General features: G+C 45.2%; 2 protein-coding genes across 2 annotated transcripts in view; one reads left to right on the forward strand and one right to left on the reverse strand.

Moving 5' to 3' along the window:
* Nucleotides 1-7920, reverse strand: part of TECPR1 (tectonin beta-propeller repeat containing 1) — a 35110-nt gene extending 27190 nt beyond the window's left edge. Inside the window, 5 exon segments of the mRNA XM_087942193.1 lie at nucleotides 364-489; nucleotides 1510-1632; nucleotides 4333-4515; nucleotides 4952-5184; nucleotides 7840-7920. Coding sequence (XP_087798319.1) covers nucleotides 364-489; nucleotides 1510-1632; nucleotides 4333-4515; nucleotides 4952-5182 — 663 coding nt within the window. The 5' untranslated portion in view covers nucleotides 5183-5184; nucleotides 7840-7920.
* A 2217-nt stretch (nucleotides 7921-10137) lies between these two features.
* BRI3 (brain protein I3) lies at nucleotides 10138-17118 on the forward strand. Its single transcript, XM_087942196.1, has 3 exons — nucleotides 10138-10584; nucleotides 14031-14145; nucleotides 16834-17118. The coding sequence occupies exons 1-3, from the start codon at nucleotides 10443-10445 to the stop codon at nucleotides 16964-16966; spliced, it is 390 nt and encodes a 129-aa protein (XP_087798322.1). The 5' UTR covers nucleotides 10138-10442; the 3' UTR covers nucleotides 16967-17118.
* Nucleotides 17119-18776: the final 1658 nt, after the last annotated feature.

Genomic DNA, 18776 nt, shown 5'->3' on the forward strand with positions numbered 1-18776 from the left:
CGATAAATACGGTAATAGTCCCTTTATTATCTCCAACTTTGCCCCCAATGTCCAGGTTACCTTCTGGCTGGAGCAAAATCTAGAAGTTTAGAGCTCCTTCTGAACTCCCTTTGCCTGCCTTTCATTCTTATTTATTTATTTTATTTATTTATTTTATTTATCTTGCCGCCTAATTCCCCCGTGGCGACTCGAGGTGGCTTACACAAGGTAAAACCATATTTAAAACAAAAAATAAAAACAATAAAAAAATAAGAGAAAAATAAATAAGAGAAAATAAATAGTTATATAAGAGGAAAGGGGGGGGAGGGGAGGAATTTCCACATAGCGCGTAGACATAATTAAGGAGCGATGAGGGGACATTACTTTGCCTTGCAGAGTGACCGTCCAGACTGAGAGTCGGCCCGGAGGTTCATCGGTGATCTCCCAGCCTCCCACGGAGATGTCATTAAAAGGATCGGGTAACTGCTTTAGGTCTTGATGGGGCGGAATCTACCTCAAAAAAGAAAGAAAGGAAAGAGACTTGGGAGTTACTCTGCTACTTCTGAAGGCCAGAAGTAACAACACATTCAGGCTTCACATCCTTGCTCTCAACTCCACCTGATGGGACAGCCTCTACTCTGGAAACCTCACAGTCAGGGGTGCGCTACCACAGCTTCGGGCGATCTTTTAGCTAGGAGGCTGCGCAGTTTGGCGAACCAGGAAATCCCACCCGCTGGCTGGCCCCGCCCACCCCACCCGCTGGCCCCGCCCACCCCACCCGCTGGCCCCGCCCACCCCACCCCGCCCCTCCCAGGAGTCCCCACACGGCCAGGTAGGTACAGGGCCTGCGCAGAGTCTCAGGGAGGGTGAAAACGAGCCGCCCAGAAACTCCCGAAGGCCTCCAAAGGGTCTCCGGAACCCAGGGGAGGACATCTTGGCCCTCCCGGAGGCTCGAGAAAAACCTCCGGAGCCCGGGGAGGGAGAAAACACCCCCCCCCCCCAGTGCCATGGTGCAGGAGGCCGACTAGGCCACGCCCACCATGGCCACGCCCACCCAGCAACCAGGCACAGAACCCTTTGCTAAAATTTTTGAAGCCCACAGTACCTTCTAAAATGAGAGGGGGGGAGAGAGAGAGAGAGAGGGAGAGAGAGAGAGAGAGAGAGAGAGAGGAGAGAGAGAGAGAGAGAGAGAGAAAGAGAGAGGAGAGAGAGGAGAGAGAGGAGAGAGGAGAGAGAGAGAGAGAGAGAGGAGAGAGAGAGAGGGAGAGAGAGAGAGAGAGAGGGAGAGAGAGAGGAGAGAGAGAAGAGAGGGAGAGAGAGAGAGAGAGGAGAGAGAGAGAGAGGAGAGGAGAGAAGAGGAGAGAGAGGAGAGAGAGGAGAGGGAGAGAGAGGAGAGGGAGAGAGAGGGAGAGAGGAGAGGGAGAGGGGAGGAAGAGAGAGAGAGAGAGAGAGAGAGAGAGAAGAAAGAGGAAGAGGAGAGAGAGGAGAGAGAGGAGAGGAGAGGAGAGAGAGAGAGAGAGAAGCACACACCTTTGCCCAGGTGTCCCGTGCTTTGTACCTTCTGTACCGAATCCACCTTCTTCGTCGGACACAGGAATTCCATCGCTTGTCCTTGGTGTACGTAGCCGGGAAGTCAATGGCGTAAGTCCAGCCCTTCAAAAGAAGAACAAAGTGACCGAGGTAGAACATGATGAACCTGTGTGTGTATGTGTCAAGGCTGCAAAGAGCTCAAAGTACAGGCAGTCCTTGGCTTACAACCACAATCGAGCTCAAATTCCCAGAATTCCTCCTCCAGTCATGTTAGCTCAGGAATTCGGGGAGTTGAAGTTCACAAGTCTTAAATTTGCCCAGTGTGAAGACCCTTGATGTAGACAATAAGGACTTCCTTTCCTTCCCCCAAGGATTAGAAAAACTGAACCAGAGAGAGTTGTGCGTCTTCTGCCAAAAATGAGAAATCTTGGTACGCAGCTGGACTTCGGGGGTGGGGGGCTGGGTGGCAACTTGAAGACAGATTCTCAAAAAACAAACCAACCAACCAACCAACCAACAAACAAACAAACCCAGAGCAAAAAGGAAAGGAAGAACCAATGAGTAGTCTGGTTCTTTATAATTCCTCTCCGGACAAGTAGAGGACATGAGATTGCCCACAACTGCTCCAGACAGCGGCTCCTTGTCAGGAGACAATCAGACAGCAGCCTGCAGCAATTTTTTGAGCTCTGAAAGAGGAGCGAAAAGCCTCTTTGATCAAACCATAGTCAGCAAAAAAAAGGATGTCTTAAAAGGGATATACAAATAACAAATTAAGACAATAACCCATGTCATTTTTCTAAATTGGATTTACAAAATAGGCTTGTTAAAGCTTTGGATAATTTTGTGAGAAGGGACAAGGGCACTTTCCCAGAAATTTATTATTAAATGTCTTATTAGTACAGGGAACAAAAAGAAACACCTGCATTTCCCAGCAATTGACATGATCAGTGAGATGAGCATAGAAAATAGCATTTCCCCCCAGCAATTCTTGATTAATATATGTAGTTCTTGACTTACAACCACAACTGAGCCCAAAATTTTGAGCCCAACGTTTCTGTTGATAAGTGAGACAGTTGTTAAGCGAATTTTGCTCCATTTTACAACCTTTCTTGCCACAGTTGTTAAGGGAATCCTTGCAGTTGTTAAAAGTTAGTGACCCGGTTGTTAAGTGACTCTGGCTCCCCCATTGACTTCGCTTGTGGGTAGGTCGCAAAAGGGGATCAACACATGACCCTGGGATGTTGCAACCATCACAAATACAAGTCAGCTGCCAAGCACCTGAATTTTGATTATGGGACCATGGGAATGCTCCAAAGGTGGTAAATATGAAAAAAACGGTCCTAAGTTAGCTTTTTTCAGTTCGAATGGTCACTAAATGAACAGTTGGCTGTAAGTCGAGGACTACCTGTGTACTGGGAAATGAAAAAGGAGTCACATTTTCCCCACAATTCACATTATCAGCGGTATTTAGACCCTGATCTAATTTTCAATCAATCAGAATAGAGCTGGAAGGGGTCTTGAAGGTCTTCTAGTCCAACCCCCAGCTTAAGCAGGAGACCCTAAGACCTGTGATGGCGAACCTATGGCACGCGTGCCACAGGTAGCACGCAGTGCCATTTGTGCCGGCACGCGAGCTGCAGGCAAACTTACCTTACTGGGCATGCGCTTGCTTCACAGCGGATTTTCGGCCGGTTTGAAGCCTTTGTCGGCCCTCTCAAAGACTTGAGGAAGGCTTCTGCAGGCCGAAAACTAGGCCCGTTTCATCACTTCCTGTTTTTCTGAAAATACCGGAAGTGACAAAACGGGCCTAGTTTTCGGCCTGCAAAGCCCACAGAAGCCTTCCTCAAGCCTTTGGGAGGCCAAAAGGCCTCAAACCGGCTGAAAATCAGCTGTGAGGTGCAGTGCAGGTAAGGGAGTGGTGGGGTGGGGATTATGTGTGCATGCATAGGGGGTGGGGGGGCACGCATTGCTTTCTGGGTGCTGGCACGTGAGCCCAAAAAAGGTTAGCCACCACTGCCCTAGACCATTTCAGACAAGGGACTTCTTCTTAAAAACCTCCAGTGACGGAGCATCCCCAATTTCTGGAGGCAAGTTGATTTACTTTTCTAACTGTCATGAATTTTTTTCCCCTTTATTTCTAGGTTGCTTCTCTCCTTGGTTAGTTCCCATCCATTGTTTCTTGTCCTGCCCACAGGTGCTTTGGAAAATAGGTTAACCCCCCCACCCACCTTTGGAAAATTGGAAGTATAATTTAACAGTAATGTTATGTTATAATTGACTATTACAGAATGACTTTTAATATAAATTAAAATTGGTTAAGAACTGAGATTTGCTCTAAAGGATAATGTGGATTTGAAACTAAGATCTAATGATGGTGTAATAATTATGTAAGATGATATGGACAGTTGATTAATGGGTTTTATATATATATAAAATTTTATATAAATATAAATAATTTACATTATTTATAATGTAAATTTAAATTGAAGGAAAGACTATATTGCGCACAAGAATTATGTACCAACTGACACACTGTACAATTGAAAGGTGGTTTTGTTTTGTTGTTTTATGTTTGTATTTGTCTATGTTTGTTGTTAAAACAGTCTTCCAGTATTTGAGGGGCTGCCCCAAAGAAGTGGGAGTCAAGCTATTCTCCAAAGCACCTGAAGGCAGGAACAAGAAGCAGTGGGTGGAAGCAACCTGGAACTAAGGAGAAGTTAGTGTGGACAATCAACCAGTGGAACAGATCTAACTTTCTCAGGCCCACATTCCCTTTTAACGCGGCTTTCCCCCGAGACGGCGGATCCCATACGGTTCACCTACCCCTTTCTCTGTGGCTTCCCCTCCAAAATTTTCATCCACGTACCAGTCAGACTCCCACTCCCAGTGAGGAGAGGGCAGCGCAAAGCTTTCCAGCTGCTGGTGCTTCAGCCCACTCACGTCACTCCATGGCCAGCGGTCGCTGGGCAGCAGACTGTTGCAAAAGCCCACCACCGGGTTCCAGCGCTGGCAGGGAAGGGGAGGGGGGCAAAAGAAGAAACAGTCACGCATCCCAAATGACCTCATCCTTTTCCCCCCACGCCCCCACCCTCACCCCGGATGTACTCAGGACGCTATTCCCAGGCTGGGGGCGATGGGCTCTGCTGGGTGTTGGCAACCCACGGCTCTAGAGCCACGTGCGGCTGGAGAATTCTGGGAGTTGAAGTCCACAAGTCTTAAAAGTTGTCAAGTTTGGGGGACCTCCGATTTAGAGGCTACTTTCTGACTCTACGAGCCATCAACCAGGGGAACAGGCTGCCACTTGAAGTGGAAATTCTCCTAAACAGAGGAGATCTTCCAGCCGGAGGCTCGAAAATCCTTTAGCAGAGTCTGCACTGAGCACAAAAAAGGGTTGGGTTGGATGACCCCTGAGAACCCTTCTGGGTCTCTGTGCTCTCCGTACCTGATTCTCATAGGTTTCCTCTTTGAATCGGATGGGGACGTCGCTGGAGTGGACGTAAACGTAGATCTGATGATCGCAAGCGAGCCCCCAACAGCATTGTTTGACGGCCGAAACTCGCTTCACTTCCAGTTCTCCATCCTTGCACAGCTCCCAGTACTGGCCGGTGGTGGATAAGGTGTACACTCTTCCAAAAATATCCACAGCCCACAGGAGCGACTGGGAGCCGCTCATGGCTGCAAAATACAAGGGGCAGAGGTGGGTAAGGGGGATTTACCCTTTAATTGCATGACACGTAGAAAGACTTCACTCTCATTTCAGCCAAGAAACTGTGAACATTGCAGACGAAGTCAAGTCCAAAAAAAAAGCTAGCAGATTCTTGGAAACCTCAGACAAATCAGCCATCAACAGGTACAGAGAGTTAAATGATGTTTACACACTGTTAAAAAAAGCAAAAAAGCAAATAAAAAAGGCCAAAAGGCCTCCTTTCCAGCACTCAGCACCCACATAAACAGAGATTAACATCAAGGTTAATACCTGACCAACAATCAAGACTCCAACCAGGGAACCACGGACTCAGATAAATACTACACAACATTAAAATGGATGCTACCTAGTATGGGTAGTGAAACATCTGCAAGAAAACCCTAGACCCTCTTTCAACCCCGAGTTACAAATATTCTCCTTTATTGAAATAATAAACAATAATATAATCAAGCAACCAGCACGAACACGCGTGCAGATACTGACAAGGCAAGCTTTGTATATAAACAGAGAATAACCTCACTTCCTTGAAGCACTGATGATGTTACTTAATTGGGTCATGAAACGTCTGCAAGAAAACCACCAAGCCCAGAGAGCACCAAGGACCTCATAGTCTTCCTCCTCCTCCTCCTCCTCCTCCTCCTCGCACTCCTTTCTAGTACTGATGATGTTATCTAGTTGGGTCGCGAAAGGTCTGCAAGAAAACCACCAAGCTCAGAGAGCACCAAGGACCTCATGGTTCAACCTTATGCTACTGTAGGAAGTTAGCACCCACCCCTCTCCTAGAAAATTGAAATATCCTAGGAAATATTAAAAAGGCAGAATATTTCCCCTAAAAAGAGTAGAAACTCAAGAGCAGAAACTCACCCCCACCTTTGTTAATGGGTGGGCCATTAAGGCCTGGGCCAGAATACTTTACATAACAAAGATCTCCATGGGAGTTAAATAGCAGGGCTTTCCACCAAGTCAGCTTGTACAGGTCAACAGAATGGAACACAATGAAAGCCCTCCGCGATTTCTTAAGTAACACTCATTTATTATCTGTTAAAACATTGTTTTATCACCTTGGCAACCCTCTCTCTCTCTCTATTCAGGATCCAAGCTGCACTCTGGATTAGATTCTTTTTTTTTTTTAATCGCATTTACAGGAAAGCCGGATCTAGGGCCCCGCCCATCCCTTCCTTCCCCTTGAATGCAACTGGACTGACTCCAGAATAAACCAAAGCCAGGATGGCACTCCCAGAGAAGCAGCTGGAGCCTTTTCAACGAAAGCCAGTCATTGTAAAGGGGTTTTGGGGGTTCAGATGAGGGTGGGTGGGAGGCAAGGAGGGAGAGGCATATTTTTCTTTTATGGACAGGGAGAGCATTTGCACCGAAGACAAATTCCTTGTGTGTCCAATCACACTTGGCCAATAAAAGAATTCTATCCTCTTCCATTCCATTCCCTATTTTATTCCCTATTCTATTCTACTCCATTCCATTCCCTATTTTATTCCCTTATTCCCTATTCTCTTCCATTCCATTCCCTATTTTATTCCCTTATTCTATTCTATTCCATTCCCTATTTTATTCCCTAATCTCTTCTATTCCATTCCTTATTTTATTCCCTATTCTATTCTATTCCATTCCACTCCATTCCCTATTTTATTCCATTCCACTCCATTCCCTATTTTATTCCCTATTCTCTTCTATTCCATTCCTTATTTTATTCCCTATTCCATCCCATTCCATTCCATAACTGATTCTCAGACCATTATCAATTCTGTTAATATTTTAAGAGAAGAGGTCCTGTCCAAAAATATAACCTAATAAACCATTTATAAAAAATTTCTACCATATGATTTGCATTTTATTTTCTTCTGAGCTGATCTTTTTTACAACTACTTATTCGTTATTAACCCAACCGATATTCAATGATCACAAAAACCCACCTTTTGAAGAACTTCCTTTAAATGGAATAGAGTTATAGGAAGCCAAAGCAAATGGCATGGCCTATGTCCTAGATAGAAGTAAATACGTTCACTTATATGATTTGATTTAACGGTTACTCATTTCACATCTGCGATTGTACCATTGTCAGAAAAGGGTCGGGAAATGAAGAGGGAAAGTGGTGGGAGGAGAGCAAAATGACAAAGGCGGAATAAAATACAATGAAATACAAAATAATCTTAAGGTCAACCACCTGTCCCTACTCTTTTATAACACGCCCTGCAAAAACCGAGGCAGCCTTGGGGAGGGGAAGGCAACGTCCATTGCAAAGCGGCCCAAAGAGACCCTGATTTTTGAAAAAAATAATAATAATTTAGATTTAGTTTAGATTTACTTTATTGTCATTGCACCTCGTACAAACACCATCTTCAGCGCACATCATGACCATGAAAATACACGCAACGCACATCCTTCACACTCCACTTCAAAAAAACCCCACACCGCACCAACACTGCACTATACAGTAATTTAATTTAATTTAATTGCCTATCTGAGCCAAGGAGGGGTTTTTTTGGGGGGGGGGGAAGGAGGGAATCTTTTCAAGGATCAAAGGCTGCATTTCCGTCCCTCTTTTTTTTTTTTCCTTCTAGAGCCCGGCCGTCTCTCTTTCTCTCTCTCTCTCTTTTTTTGGGGTCTACCTGAGCCTCCGATTTGCTTTAGCTTCGCCTCTTCCGCAACCGGCACTGCAACGGCGCCCGGAGGAGAAGCGCGCAGCAAAAGCAACAACACATAAGGAAATATAACTCCTCCTCTTCCCACCCCCCCCGCCCCGCGCTTGAAGTGGCGGCCTGCCCTATTGGCTGGCAGCACGGAGGCCTCGGCTCCGATTGGCCGGCGGGAGAATCAGATGGTTACACGGCGTTCTATTCGCCCCGCCCTCTTCTTTGCGGGCGGATGGAAGCGAGTTGCTCGCTTGGCCGTGACGTCACGCCTCGCGGAAGAGCCCTGGCAAGACGCGGGTCGGCTGGTCGTGGGGAAGGAGGGTCCGTGGCAGGTTCTTCTGCAATTTGGGTTTTTTGTGGTTTTTTTGGTGGGGGGTCCCCTCCCCTTCTTTGGAACAGGAAGATTCAAGCCTTAATGAAACAGCATTCTTCTTCTGTTTGCTCCTGGGATAAATACAGAGTTTATGGCTTCACCAGGGATACCAAACCCCGGTTTGTTCAAGGGTGGTCTACTTCCATAAGTTAAAACTGGCTGGGGTTGCGCCAACGTGCTAAATCACAGGCCGCGGATTACCCATAATTTTTTATTTATTTATTTTTCCAGATTTTGTTCTATTGTACTTGATTCATTTATTTGATTCTTTTTGTTAGTTTTTATTGTTTTTTTATTTTATTTTAAATATGGCTTTACATTCTGTAAGCCGCCTCCAGTCGCCATGGCTGAATAGGCGGCAATATAAATTCAATAAAATAAATAAATAAACTAATTAATTAATTAATTAATTAATAAGCTCAGCATAAGTGCACAATCGTGCCTACCATCCCTGTCTTATTGTCCCCAATTATTCGTACCCATTTCCTGTATTTATCCTTATGTTTATTATCTTGTAAGCTATTGACAAATAAATAAAATAAATAAATAAACTGCATTCACACATTGCCCTGAAACCAGAGGTCTTCAAACTTGACAGCTTTAAAAAAAGACTTGTGGACTTCCAACTCCCAGAACTCCTCCTCCAGTCATGTGAGCTCGGGGAGTTGAAGTCCACAAAGTCTTTTTTTTTTTTTAAACAAAGTTTTTATTTTTTACAACAAACATACAAACAAAACATAAAAACATAAAACCCTCTTTCAATTATATACACACAGTGTGTCAGTTGGTTACAATCTTTTGTGCAATCCTTTTTTTACCATTACTCACAAGTTATATAAATTCTCACCTTATCAATCTAGCTTGTGCTTATGCAATATCAATGATTAAACATTCATTTGACTATTTTTCCATCATTTTATATGAGATATTCTAATTTTCATTATGATTTCATCTTATACATTCATCCAATATTTTATATTGTATTCTATATCAATCTATTAACTTTTATTGTAAAGCTTACTAATCTATTTCTTTACCATGTCTTTTTATCTAACCATTGATAAAATAAATCCCATATCCTATAAAATTGAAGTCCACAAAGTCTTAAACTTGCCAAGTATGAAGATCCCTTGCACTAAACTGGGGTGTCGGCAACCCCGCGGCTCTGGAGCCGCATGCGGCTCTTTGGGCCCCTCTGCTGTGGCTCCCTGTTGGGTGATCCTACTGGGGTGGGATTCAAATTTTTTAACAGCTGGTTCTGTGGGCGTGGCCACATGAATGGGTGGGCTTGGCTTTTTTTTTTGCAGCAAACCCCCCCCCCCATTTTTGGGCCTTTTGGGCCTTAGGGAAGCCTCCCTGGGGGGGCATTTTTGACTGGGCAGGGAAGAACACAGTCATAATAATATAATATAATAATATAATAATAAAATAAAATAAAATAAAATAAAATAAAATAAAATAAAATAAAATAAAATAAAATAAAATAAAATAAAATAATAATAAAAATAAAATAAAATAAAATAAAATAATAAAATAAATAAAATAAAATAAAATAAAATAAAATAAAATAAAATAATAAAATAAAATAAAATAAAATAAAAAATAAATAATAAAATAAAATAAAATAAATAATAAAATAAAATAAAATAAAATAAAATAAAATAAAAAAAAAAAAAAAAAAATAAAAATAAAATAAAAATAAAATAAAATAAAATAAAAATAAAAAATCAAATAAATCAAATCAAATCAAATCGTATTTCATGTCGCGTCCCCTTTAAGAGAGGGTTTCCCCCCCCTCCGTCCCTCCCCTCTCCTTCACCGGCGGGGCGGGGCGGGGCAAGAGGAGGAGGAGAGAGAGAAACGGGGGGGGGAGACGGAGTGTTGCAATCAGGCCGAAGTCACGTGACCCGCCAGTCTTGTGACCGGGCTGAGTCGCCGCCGCCGCCCTCAGGCACGAAGCGTTTGCGTTGCTGCTGCTCCTGCTGCGGGGACTCTCCGCGCGGAGCTTCCTCCGGGGCGACCCCGGGTTGCCCCCCACGTCTTCTCCCCCCTCCCTCCGCCCCATATGCCCCGCCGGCTCTGGGCGCAATTGCTGCTGCCTTCTCCTTGAAGGAGCCGAGCGAGCCTCCTTCCCCCGCCCCCCCAGCACCCCCAAAAAGGAATCCCCGCTCCAGGCTTCTCTCCGGTCCGACGACCCCCCACCGCCATGGACGGCAAGCCGCTGCTGCAGGACCGGCCGCCGCCTTACAGCCCTTACGGGCCGGTGCCGGGCAACTATGCACCCCATACCTACGGGACCATCCCGCCGGCGCCGCCCTACCCGTTCCCCCCGGGGACCACCGGGCCAGGTGAGGCTATAGGGGGGCGAAGGTGGGAGGGGAGGTGGGTTTTCCCGGGCGGGATCCCCCTCCCCCTTGGAAGAAGAGAAGGGGCTGCCTGGGGAAAAGAGTGCCTCTGAGCGCGGGCAGAGCGCCTCCCCGGGCGTGGGGAGGGGAGGCTTACCTGGGGTTTCTCACCTTTGGGGGACGGGGGGGAGAGAGAGTGGCTTTCCGGGCTTGCCAGCTGGAGGAGGGGAAGCCCAACTGGGGTGAAGGCCACCGCCCTCCTCCTCCTCCTCTTCTCCAAGCCTGGACTTGCCTTGGCCGGCTTCAGCGGCCCGCCCGATGGGGTTGGGGATTAGGGTCAGGATATATACCTGGGGAGGGGGCGCCCTGTTGGTGAAGAGGGGTGGAGAAGGGGGGCGAAGGAAGGAAGGAGTTGGTTAGGAGGGAGGGAGGGAGGAGTTAGAAAGGGGGAAGGAAGGGAAGGAAGGAAAAATGGGAAGGAAGGAAAAATGGGAAGGAAGGAATTGGTTAGGAAGGAAGGAAAGAAGGAAGGAGGGAGGGAGGTGGAAGGGAAGGAAGGAGGGAATTAGGAATGTTAGGAAGGAAGGAAGGAAGGAAGGAGGGAAGGAGGGAGGTGGAAGGGAAGGAAGGAAGGAGGGAGGTGGAAGGAAGGAATTAGGAAGGAAGGAAGGAGTTTGTTAGGAAGGAAAGAAGGAGGGAGGGAGGGAGGGAGGAAGGAATTAGGAACAAAGGAAGGAGTTTGTTAGGGAGGGAGGGAGGAAAAATTGGAAGGAAGGAATTTGTTACGAAGTTGGGAGGGAGGTGGGAAGGAATGAAGGAAAGAAGGAGCTAGGGAGGGAGGAGGAAGGAAAGAAGGAAGGAAGGAATTTGTTAGGAAGGAAGGAATGAGTTGGGAGGGAGGAAGGTGGGAAGGAAAGAAGGAAGGAAGGAAGGAGTTTGTTAGGGAGGGAGGGACGGAAGGAAGGAATTTGTTAGGAAGGAAGGAGTTTGTTAGGGAGGGAGGGACGGAAGGAAGGAGTTTGTTAGGGGAGGAAGGAAGGAAGGAAGGAGTTGGGAGGGAGGGAGGTGGAAGGGAAGGAAGGACAGAGTTTGTTGGGAAGGAAGGAAGGAAGGAAGGAAGGAAGGAAGGAAGGAAGGACTCAGATGGAAAGCAGCTGGCTGGTTTGGGAGGAGGAATTTTTTTTTCTCCAAAAACTTCTACCAAAGTTTTTTTTGGTTTTCTTCCTTCCTCACCAAGGAACCCATTGTTATTGTTTTGTTTCGTCTAAGAATTGGGGAACCTGAGTTCTGCTGACCAGGCAGAAGTGATTTCAGAGGCCTTTTGGATTTGCACATTTGAAAAGAAAAGAAAAAACCTTGGGTGACATGGTTGAATCTGTGATGATTCATTTGAAACTTTCAAGGGCCTCTCTTTTTTTTTGTTTTGTAATCACTTCCTTCGGTAAAAACCAGCCTTTGAATTCAGTTTTCGCTTTTGAAAATGAGAACAAAAATTACTTTTTTTTTTCATTAGGAGCCATAATGGTGATGCAGGAAGAGGAAGGTTTAGAATATCTTGCAATTTGCTCCTGGTTTAGTGTAAGGTTTGAATTCGGCCAGTGTAGCGTGCAAAGACTGGTGATCATCTGTATTTTTTACATCGCCTGGCTGGCAAAGATACATGGAGCCTTAAAAGGAAAAATCCTGGCCTCTCCATAAGGCAGAAATTATTAATAAATCATCATTATTACCAGAGAACCAATATGTAATCAGGGTTATGGTTTGAAAACTTGTGCAAGCCAGCCAGTAGTGACTGATGGAGTGTTTCTCAACCTTGGCAATTTTTAAGATGGGTGGACTTCAACTCCCAGAATCCCCCAGCCAGGCATAATTACTATTATTACTACTACTAATAATATTAAGGCATAATAATAAATATGAAAAGGATTTACCAGACTTCTGATTGTGGGGCTATTTGTTAACTTCTCTATCCGGCGCAGAAATGTTTGGTCCGTCAACCACACTGGCTTTGCTTTATTATGGTTTGTGGATTAAACCCCCAACAAACTGGGTTTGTGCCTCCCTTTAGAGTGGAAACCATGATTTGCACATTTGAGGGCTGGTCTGTTGCATTTAAAGCCCTACCAAGAAAATTGCATCGGAGCTTATAAGGATAGATGGATGTAATGAACGGGAGAACACTTAACTTGAGTGCATCTGAAAAGATGTGGCTTTTTCCTTGGTTGAAAGCTTTGTCTGGTTTTGAAAAATACCAATAAAGGAGAATATATGTAGCTCAGGGTTGAAATGAGGGGCCCTTGGTGCTCTTTGATCTGGCTTGGGACAAGTGACCAGCATGTTACCTAGTTTGTGTAATGAAATATCTGCCAGAAACAAAGCTCAGAGAGCCCCAAGGTTTTGGAAAAGGCTGGTCTATTTTTCCCCCCTGCTCTGGTTCTGCCAAGGATCTGTTTGGAGAAGTTAATCATTAACCCCAGAAGGCTGTCATTAGGCCTTGACTCATAGAAGAGCAGAAGGACCGGGTTACTAGGGTGAGTAACAATGATTTATGGGGCATTGAGAAGAATTTCTCTGAGCTCCATTTGAGTGGATACCGTTGACACGTGGAGATGGAGCCAACCGAGAACATCTCAGAGGGCCTTCAGCTTTAAAAGGGTTGGAGATTCTTTGAGGATTCTTTTTGTGGTGTTGAGTGGAGTTGTGGTCTTGGTTAAGGGGGCTCGCTTAAGCTCCAAAAGGACTCTGGTGGTCAATTATTTTACGTTTGGTGGGAGATCTTTCACACCAGTGGTGACGTTCTCCCAAGCTTTGGACCTCAGCTCTTCTCGGTGGCTTCTTCTGGCCATCAGGTGTTCCTGATCCTCTTTGGACCAAGTCCACCTGTGAAATGAAGACTTGACCGTTGACTGACCAGAGGAGGAGATGTCCCTACTTCTAACAGGAGAATGAGCTCGCTAGTTACCTAGTACAGATAGTCCTTGACTTACGATCACAGACCCAAAATTTATGTTGCTAAGCGAGACATTGGTTAAGTGAGTTTGGCCCCATTTTACGGCTTTTCTTGCCACAGTCGTTAAGTAGATCACTGCAGTTGTTCAGTTAGTAACAGGGTTGTTACACAAGTCTAACTCAATTTCCCCATTGAGTTTGTTTATCAGAAGGTCGCCAAATGTGATCCCGGCCGGGACGGTGGCCGAATTTGGATCCCATAACCATGAGGATGCTGCAGTGGTCCTAAAAATCGGTCATAAGTCATTTTTCCCAGTGCCGTTGTAACTTGGAACGGTTGCGAGTTGAGGATTACCTGTAGTGCCGTTGGTGTACATGGGCAAACTTTACACCAGGGGTGAAATAGGCAGTGGAGGCTCACTGGAGATTTTCCATGGTCCTGTTAATTGGAAGCCACAAACATTGTTTTATTTATCTCTCCGTTTTGTTTCTCTGTCCAGGATATACCGCTCCGGCTAGTTCACAGCCGCACAACTATCCCAATACTACGTATACAATAATCCAGCAGCCCCCTACCACATCTGTCATAGTTGTGGGTGGCTGCCCGGCTTGCAGGTAATTTTCCTTTTTGGGTGGGTGGGAGGAAACGAGACGGTTGGGACCAAAATTTCCGATGCTAAGGGTGATGACCCAAAGGGGCGTGGCACAAAGGCAACACAGTCAGATAATCAGTAGGCATCCCTTTATTAGCTCCAACTTTGCTCCCAATGTCCTGGTTACCTTCTGGGCTGGAGAAAAACTCTCCTAGGAACAGCCTTTAGCTGCAGAGAATCAAGTCCAAAACGTGGTCAACACAAACTGTAACTATAAGTCCAATCAAGGCAAAATGAGATAATTAGTCCGGCAGGCCAGGAGTAAGAATTCCAGACGTGAAGGCATGGCAGTGATTTAACACGGTTGGGAAGACACCAGGAATGCACATAACCAAAGTCAACTCAAGATAAACTCACATTTGTTCCCAGCAGCTGTCGCACTCAGCTTGCATCTCTTTTAAACTATCATTCCCAGCTGTGGCTAATGAAGGGAATCAGGGCCCTTTCCTCCCCTGTAAGCCACACAACCCATGTTGCTCCTTTCTCCGTTCCTCCTTGCGTGCCCTAGGATGAAGAGGGGGGGGGGGCTGGGTCTTCCTCCGAACTCCCTCTCCCTTGTTCTACCTCCCCCTGCTCTGCCCAGCTGGACTTTGCCCTTCCCCAGTTTTCTCCACAGCCAGTGGAGCCACACTCTGTCAGCTGTTCATTTTCCTCCTCGGATTCAAACTATGACGGAGCATGACACTAAGCTTCCCTTCCCTTGTGAAGCAAATGGAGTCCAATTTTACGGGCCTTTATTATTTTTTTGGCCAGGGTGATGAAGTGAATAGCTGCAGTTAAGTGGGAAACCCACAGTCGTTAAATGAATCCAGCTCTCGCCCCCATTGGCTTTGCTTTCCAGAAGCCAGCTGGGAAGGCCACAAATGACCACCACGTGACCACAGGATGTTGCAACCATCGTGAATACATGATGGTTTGCAGAGAGCCAAATTTTTGTCACGTGTCTGGGGGGAGGGAATGCAGCGGTCATGTGTGTAGGCCATAGGTCACTATTTTTGGTGCAAATAAATACAAGGTAGTCCTGGACTTACAACTTCTCATTTAGTTGCTAAATGAGAAGTTGTAAGTCCAGGACTACCTTGTATTTATTTGCTAAATGGAGCAACTTATCTGGATAGTGTCACAAAATGGCTGGATTTGGTTTGACTTCCAAACCTCACAAATTCACCTTGTCCCTAAAGACTTAAACTCTCCCCCCCTACAAAAACAAACAAACCCTGGAGTTTTAATTGCTTTCTGGAATCCTAGCAAGGGAATTCCGGAAAACAATTCAATTTTAAATTAAATGAATGTTTAGGGAGGTCCAGAGAAGGCATATGAAGGAGGTCCAGAGAAGGCAAAATCATTAAATCGTGGTGCACGAGGGACGAACTCAACCCCAAAGAAGGGATTTCCTTGCAGATTTGCAATGTCTGTGACTCTGAGCAGGGAGGTCAAGCCTAGCTTCAAACCTGAATGTAAACATTCATTCTCTATTTTTAGATGGCCTCGGGAGCAGCAACTGTAAACCACGGGGAAAGTCATTTGGGTTATCCCCTCCCTCCCTGGCTAATTCTTACTGTATTAGCTAAGATTAGCCTTTCTCTCATTGGAAAGTTTTATGGTGCTCCCCGTTAGCCGACCGACGGAAGAAGCTGTGATCTTTTGTCAAGAAAATGTCTGCAAGACGAAATGGGTAGATTGACATTAACAATTAGAGAGCAGGAAGAAAAAGAATGTTATAAAATATGGGATTTATTTTATCAATAGCTAGACAGGAAAATAGAGAAATGAAACCTATCACAATGTAAATATAATAGTAAAGATAATACAATGAAATGATATGTTATAACTGATTACTATGGAAAGAATTATAATTTGCTGGAAAAGGATGAAGTAAATTTGTAATTAAAGTTTAATGATGATTTAACAATGAGATAGCATGATATGGATAGGTTTTTTACAATATGAATTTTAATCTAAACTTTAGAGGGAAAGACTGTTGATATTATGCACAAAAGATATGTACCAACCGACACACTGTACAATGGAAAGAAGGTTTTATTTATTATTTTATGTTTGTGTTGTTTGTTGTAAAAAAAAAAATTCTGCAAGACTTAAAATGCAGAGAGATTATGGCTAGTTGTCCAGTTACGACTGGAACCTCTGGGCCGTTGTTAAGTCGGTTGCCCCAATTTTGAGATCTTTTGCCGTGGTCGCTAAGCAAATCACACAGTCTTTAAGTGAACCCAGCTTTGCCCACTGACTTTGATTATGGGAACTTCCCCTTCAGTTCTGCCCCCATTTTATGACCTTTAGCGTCCCAGTTGTTAAGTGTAAGAATCACCGCAGTTGATTAAATTAACCCGGTCGTTAAGTGAATCTGGCTTCCGCTTGGACTTTGTCAGAAGGTCCCGTGATGATCTGGGACACCGTGATGGTCGTAAGTATGAGTCCATTGTCAAGGATCTGAGCATAAATCAGTGGTAGGTGTGAAAAACTATCTTAAATCCCAGTTTTTGGTGCCGTTCTAACTTTGAACCTAAATGGAACTGTTGTAAGTCGAGGACTGCCTGTTAAATGTGCGCCACTCCTGGGTTTCATTCGCCTTTGGTTTAACCACAGTGTGCAGTAACTTACTTACTTCCTGTTGTGTGATTTCCTTTCGCAGGGTTGGCGTGCTGGAAGACACCTTCACTTGCCTTGGCATCCTGTGCGCCATCGTTTTTTTCCCTGTGGGGATCATCTTTTGCCTCGCCTTGAGACAACGGACGTGTCCTAACTGCGGGGCGACGTTTGGTTAAGAGATCGGAGCGCCTACAACCCCACAACCCGACCACAACCCAGAGGCTTTGAGCAGCTGTACCCCCCTTTTTTTTTCTAATGTAAATGTCATGTACAATCACGTTTATGCATCGGAGCTGATTTTGTAAAGAAATACAATTATTATCAAGCACTGGCGGTCTCTTCTCTCTTTCACGTGCGAAATTGATATTCATCTGTTAACGAAGCCCCCAGTTTTGGTTTTCGTGTTTTAAAATGCACCTTTTTTCTTTTGGTGGGGAGGAAATTTCAATAAAAGCACTTTTGCAAACTTCGCCCAGCCTTTCCACCCACCCTCCGAATGAAGAGAAAAATCTCTTGCTGTAGAAGCCATATTGATGTTCATAGATGCTGGGTCAGCCTTGAAACCCAGAGAGTGTGAAATTAAGAAAGAAAGAAAAAAGGGCTGATCTGAATTGTGTACCAAATGTTAATGCTTCTTTTGACAATGTATGGACTAAATGTCAATCATTCTTCTCCAACCAGGCTATGATTCAAATGCTGTTTCCAATAGTTTCAAGAAAAATATGGGGTGAATATGGCAAGTTCATGCAATAATAAAAGAACCAGGCAAGGTTGGTGTCCAGCTAAGGCATCAGGCTAGACCAGAGGCTGCCAACCTTTTGGACCTCAGGGACCACCAAACTCATAATTTTAAATCCTGCGGACCAGACACCCTGGGAAAATCCCCCAAAAAGTCTGCAGGAAAATTGCCCATTCTGTTTTCCTACTGATCGATCATTCTTTATTTGGGGTTGCAGGATACCGTCTCCAGCTCCATTCTCAGGGGGGGAGAGAGAGACTTTTGGCTTCATGCAAGGAAAGCAGCAGAAGCAGCAGAAGTCTCTTTCTCTCCCCCAAACTCTGCCAGAAATGAGTCTTTGTGAGACTTGTTGTGCTGGCGCAGCCTCTTGGAGCAAGAGGCCTTGCAAGGTCCCAAAGACTCATTTCTGGCGGAGTTTGGGGGAGAGAAAGACTTTGGCTGCTTTTCTTGCGTGCAGCCCAAAAGCAGAAGAAAGAAGCAGCCCAGTGGTCAGGCTGGGCGCGTGGGTTAAGTTCCCCTCCTCCGCCCTTTCCCTCCTCCCCTCACTACCTTGTGTTCGCGATGCAAGCCTTGTGCTCCCGCAGGCCATATGGGCGGCGCAGCCTTGTGTTCCCGCGCAGCCTGGGTTAATTGCTTTGGGGGTGACATTTCTCTGCAGACCGCCAGAATTTTCTCACGTACCACCAGTGGTCCCCGGCCCGCTGGTTGGCGACCACTGGGCTAGAAATTGGGAGATGGTGAGTTCTAGTCCCACCTTAAGTATGAAAGTCAGCTGGATGACTTTGGGCCAACCACCAAGAGGCGGTGAGTTCTAGCCCCATCTTATCTACAAAGCCAGCTGGGTAAACTTGGGCCAATTACTTTCTCTCAGCCCCTAGAAATCACTTCTGAAAAACCTTGCCAAGTAAAGTGAAGGGACTTTTCCAGGCAGTGTCTGAAAATGAGACCCAAGTGAACAGAAAAAAAAAAAAATCCCATTTAATGTTTCCTTTCCAATGATCCATGATAAAAAAAACTGCTTTCAGACAATCCTGTTAAACAGGATCCAATAAAGGAAAATATTTGTAGCTCAGGGTTGAAATAAAGATCCTTGGTGCTCTTTGAGCATGGTGGTTTTCTTTTGTTTACCCATCAGGGTTAGCACGGATGATGTTACTAGTTTGGGTCATGAAACGTCTGCAAGAGAATAACCAAGCTCAGAGAGTACCAGGAACCCCTCAAAATAAAATCCTACTTGAAGAGAAGAT

This window comes from Notechis scutatus, chromosome 12, assembly GCF_049901735.1.
Source record: "Notechis scutatus isolate UNSWTSFEM ecotype Mainland chromosome 12, rNotScu1.2, whole genome shotgun sequence".
NCBI classification, from domain to species: Eukaryota; Metazoa; Chordata; class Lepidosauria; order Squamata; family Elapidae; genus Notechis; species Notechis scutatus.

Coding starts and splice junctions, on each gene's coding strand:
- BRI3 (XM_087942196.1), top strand. CDS start 10,443: ATGGACGGCAAGCCGCTGCTGCAGGACCGGCCGCCGCCTTACAGCCCT. Junction 10,585..14,030: donor CCCGGGGACCACCGGGCCAG/GTGAGGCTATAG, acceptor TTCTCTGTCCAG/GATATACCGCTCCGGCTAGT. Junction 14,146..16,833: donor GGTGGCTGCCCGGCTTGCAG/GTAATTTTCCTT, acceptor TTCCTTTCGCAG/GGTTGGCGTGCTGGAAGACA.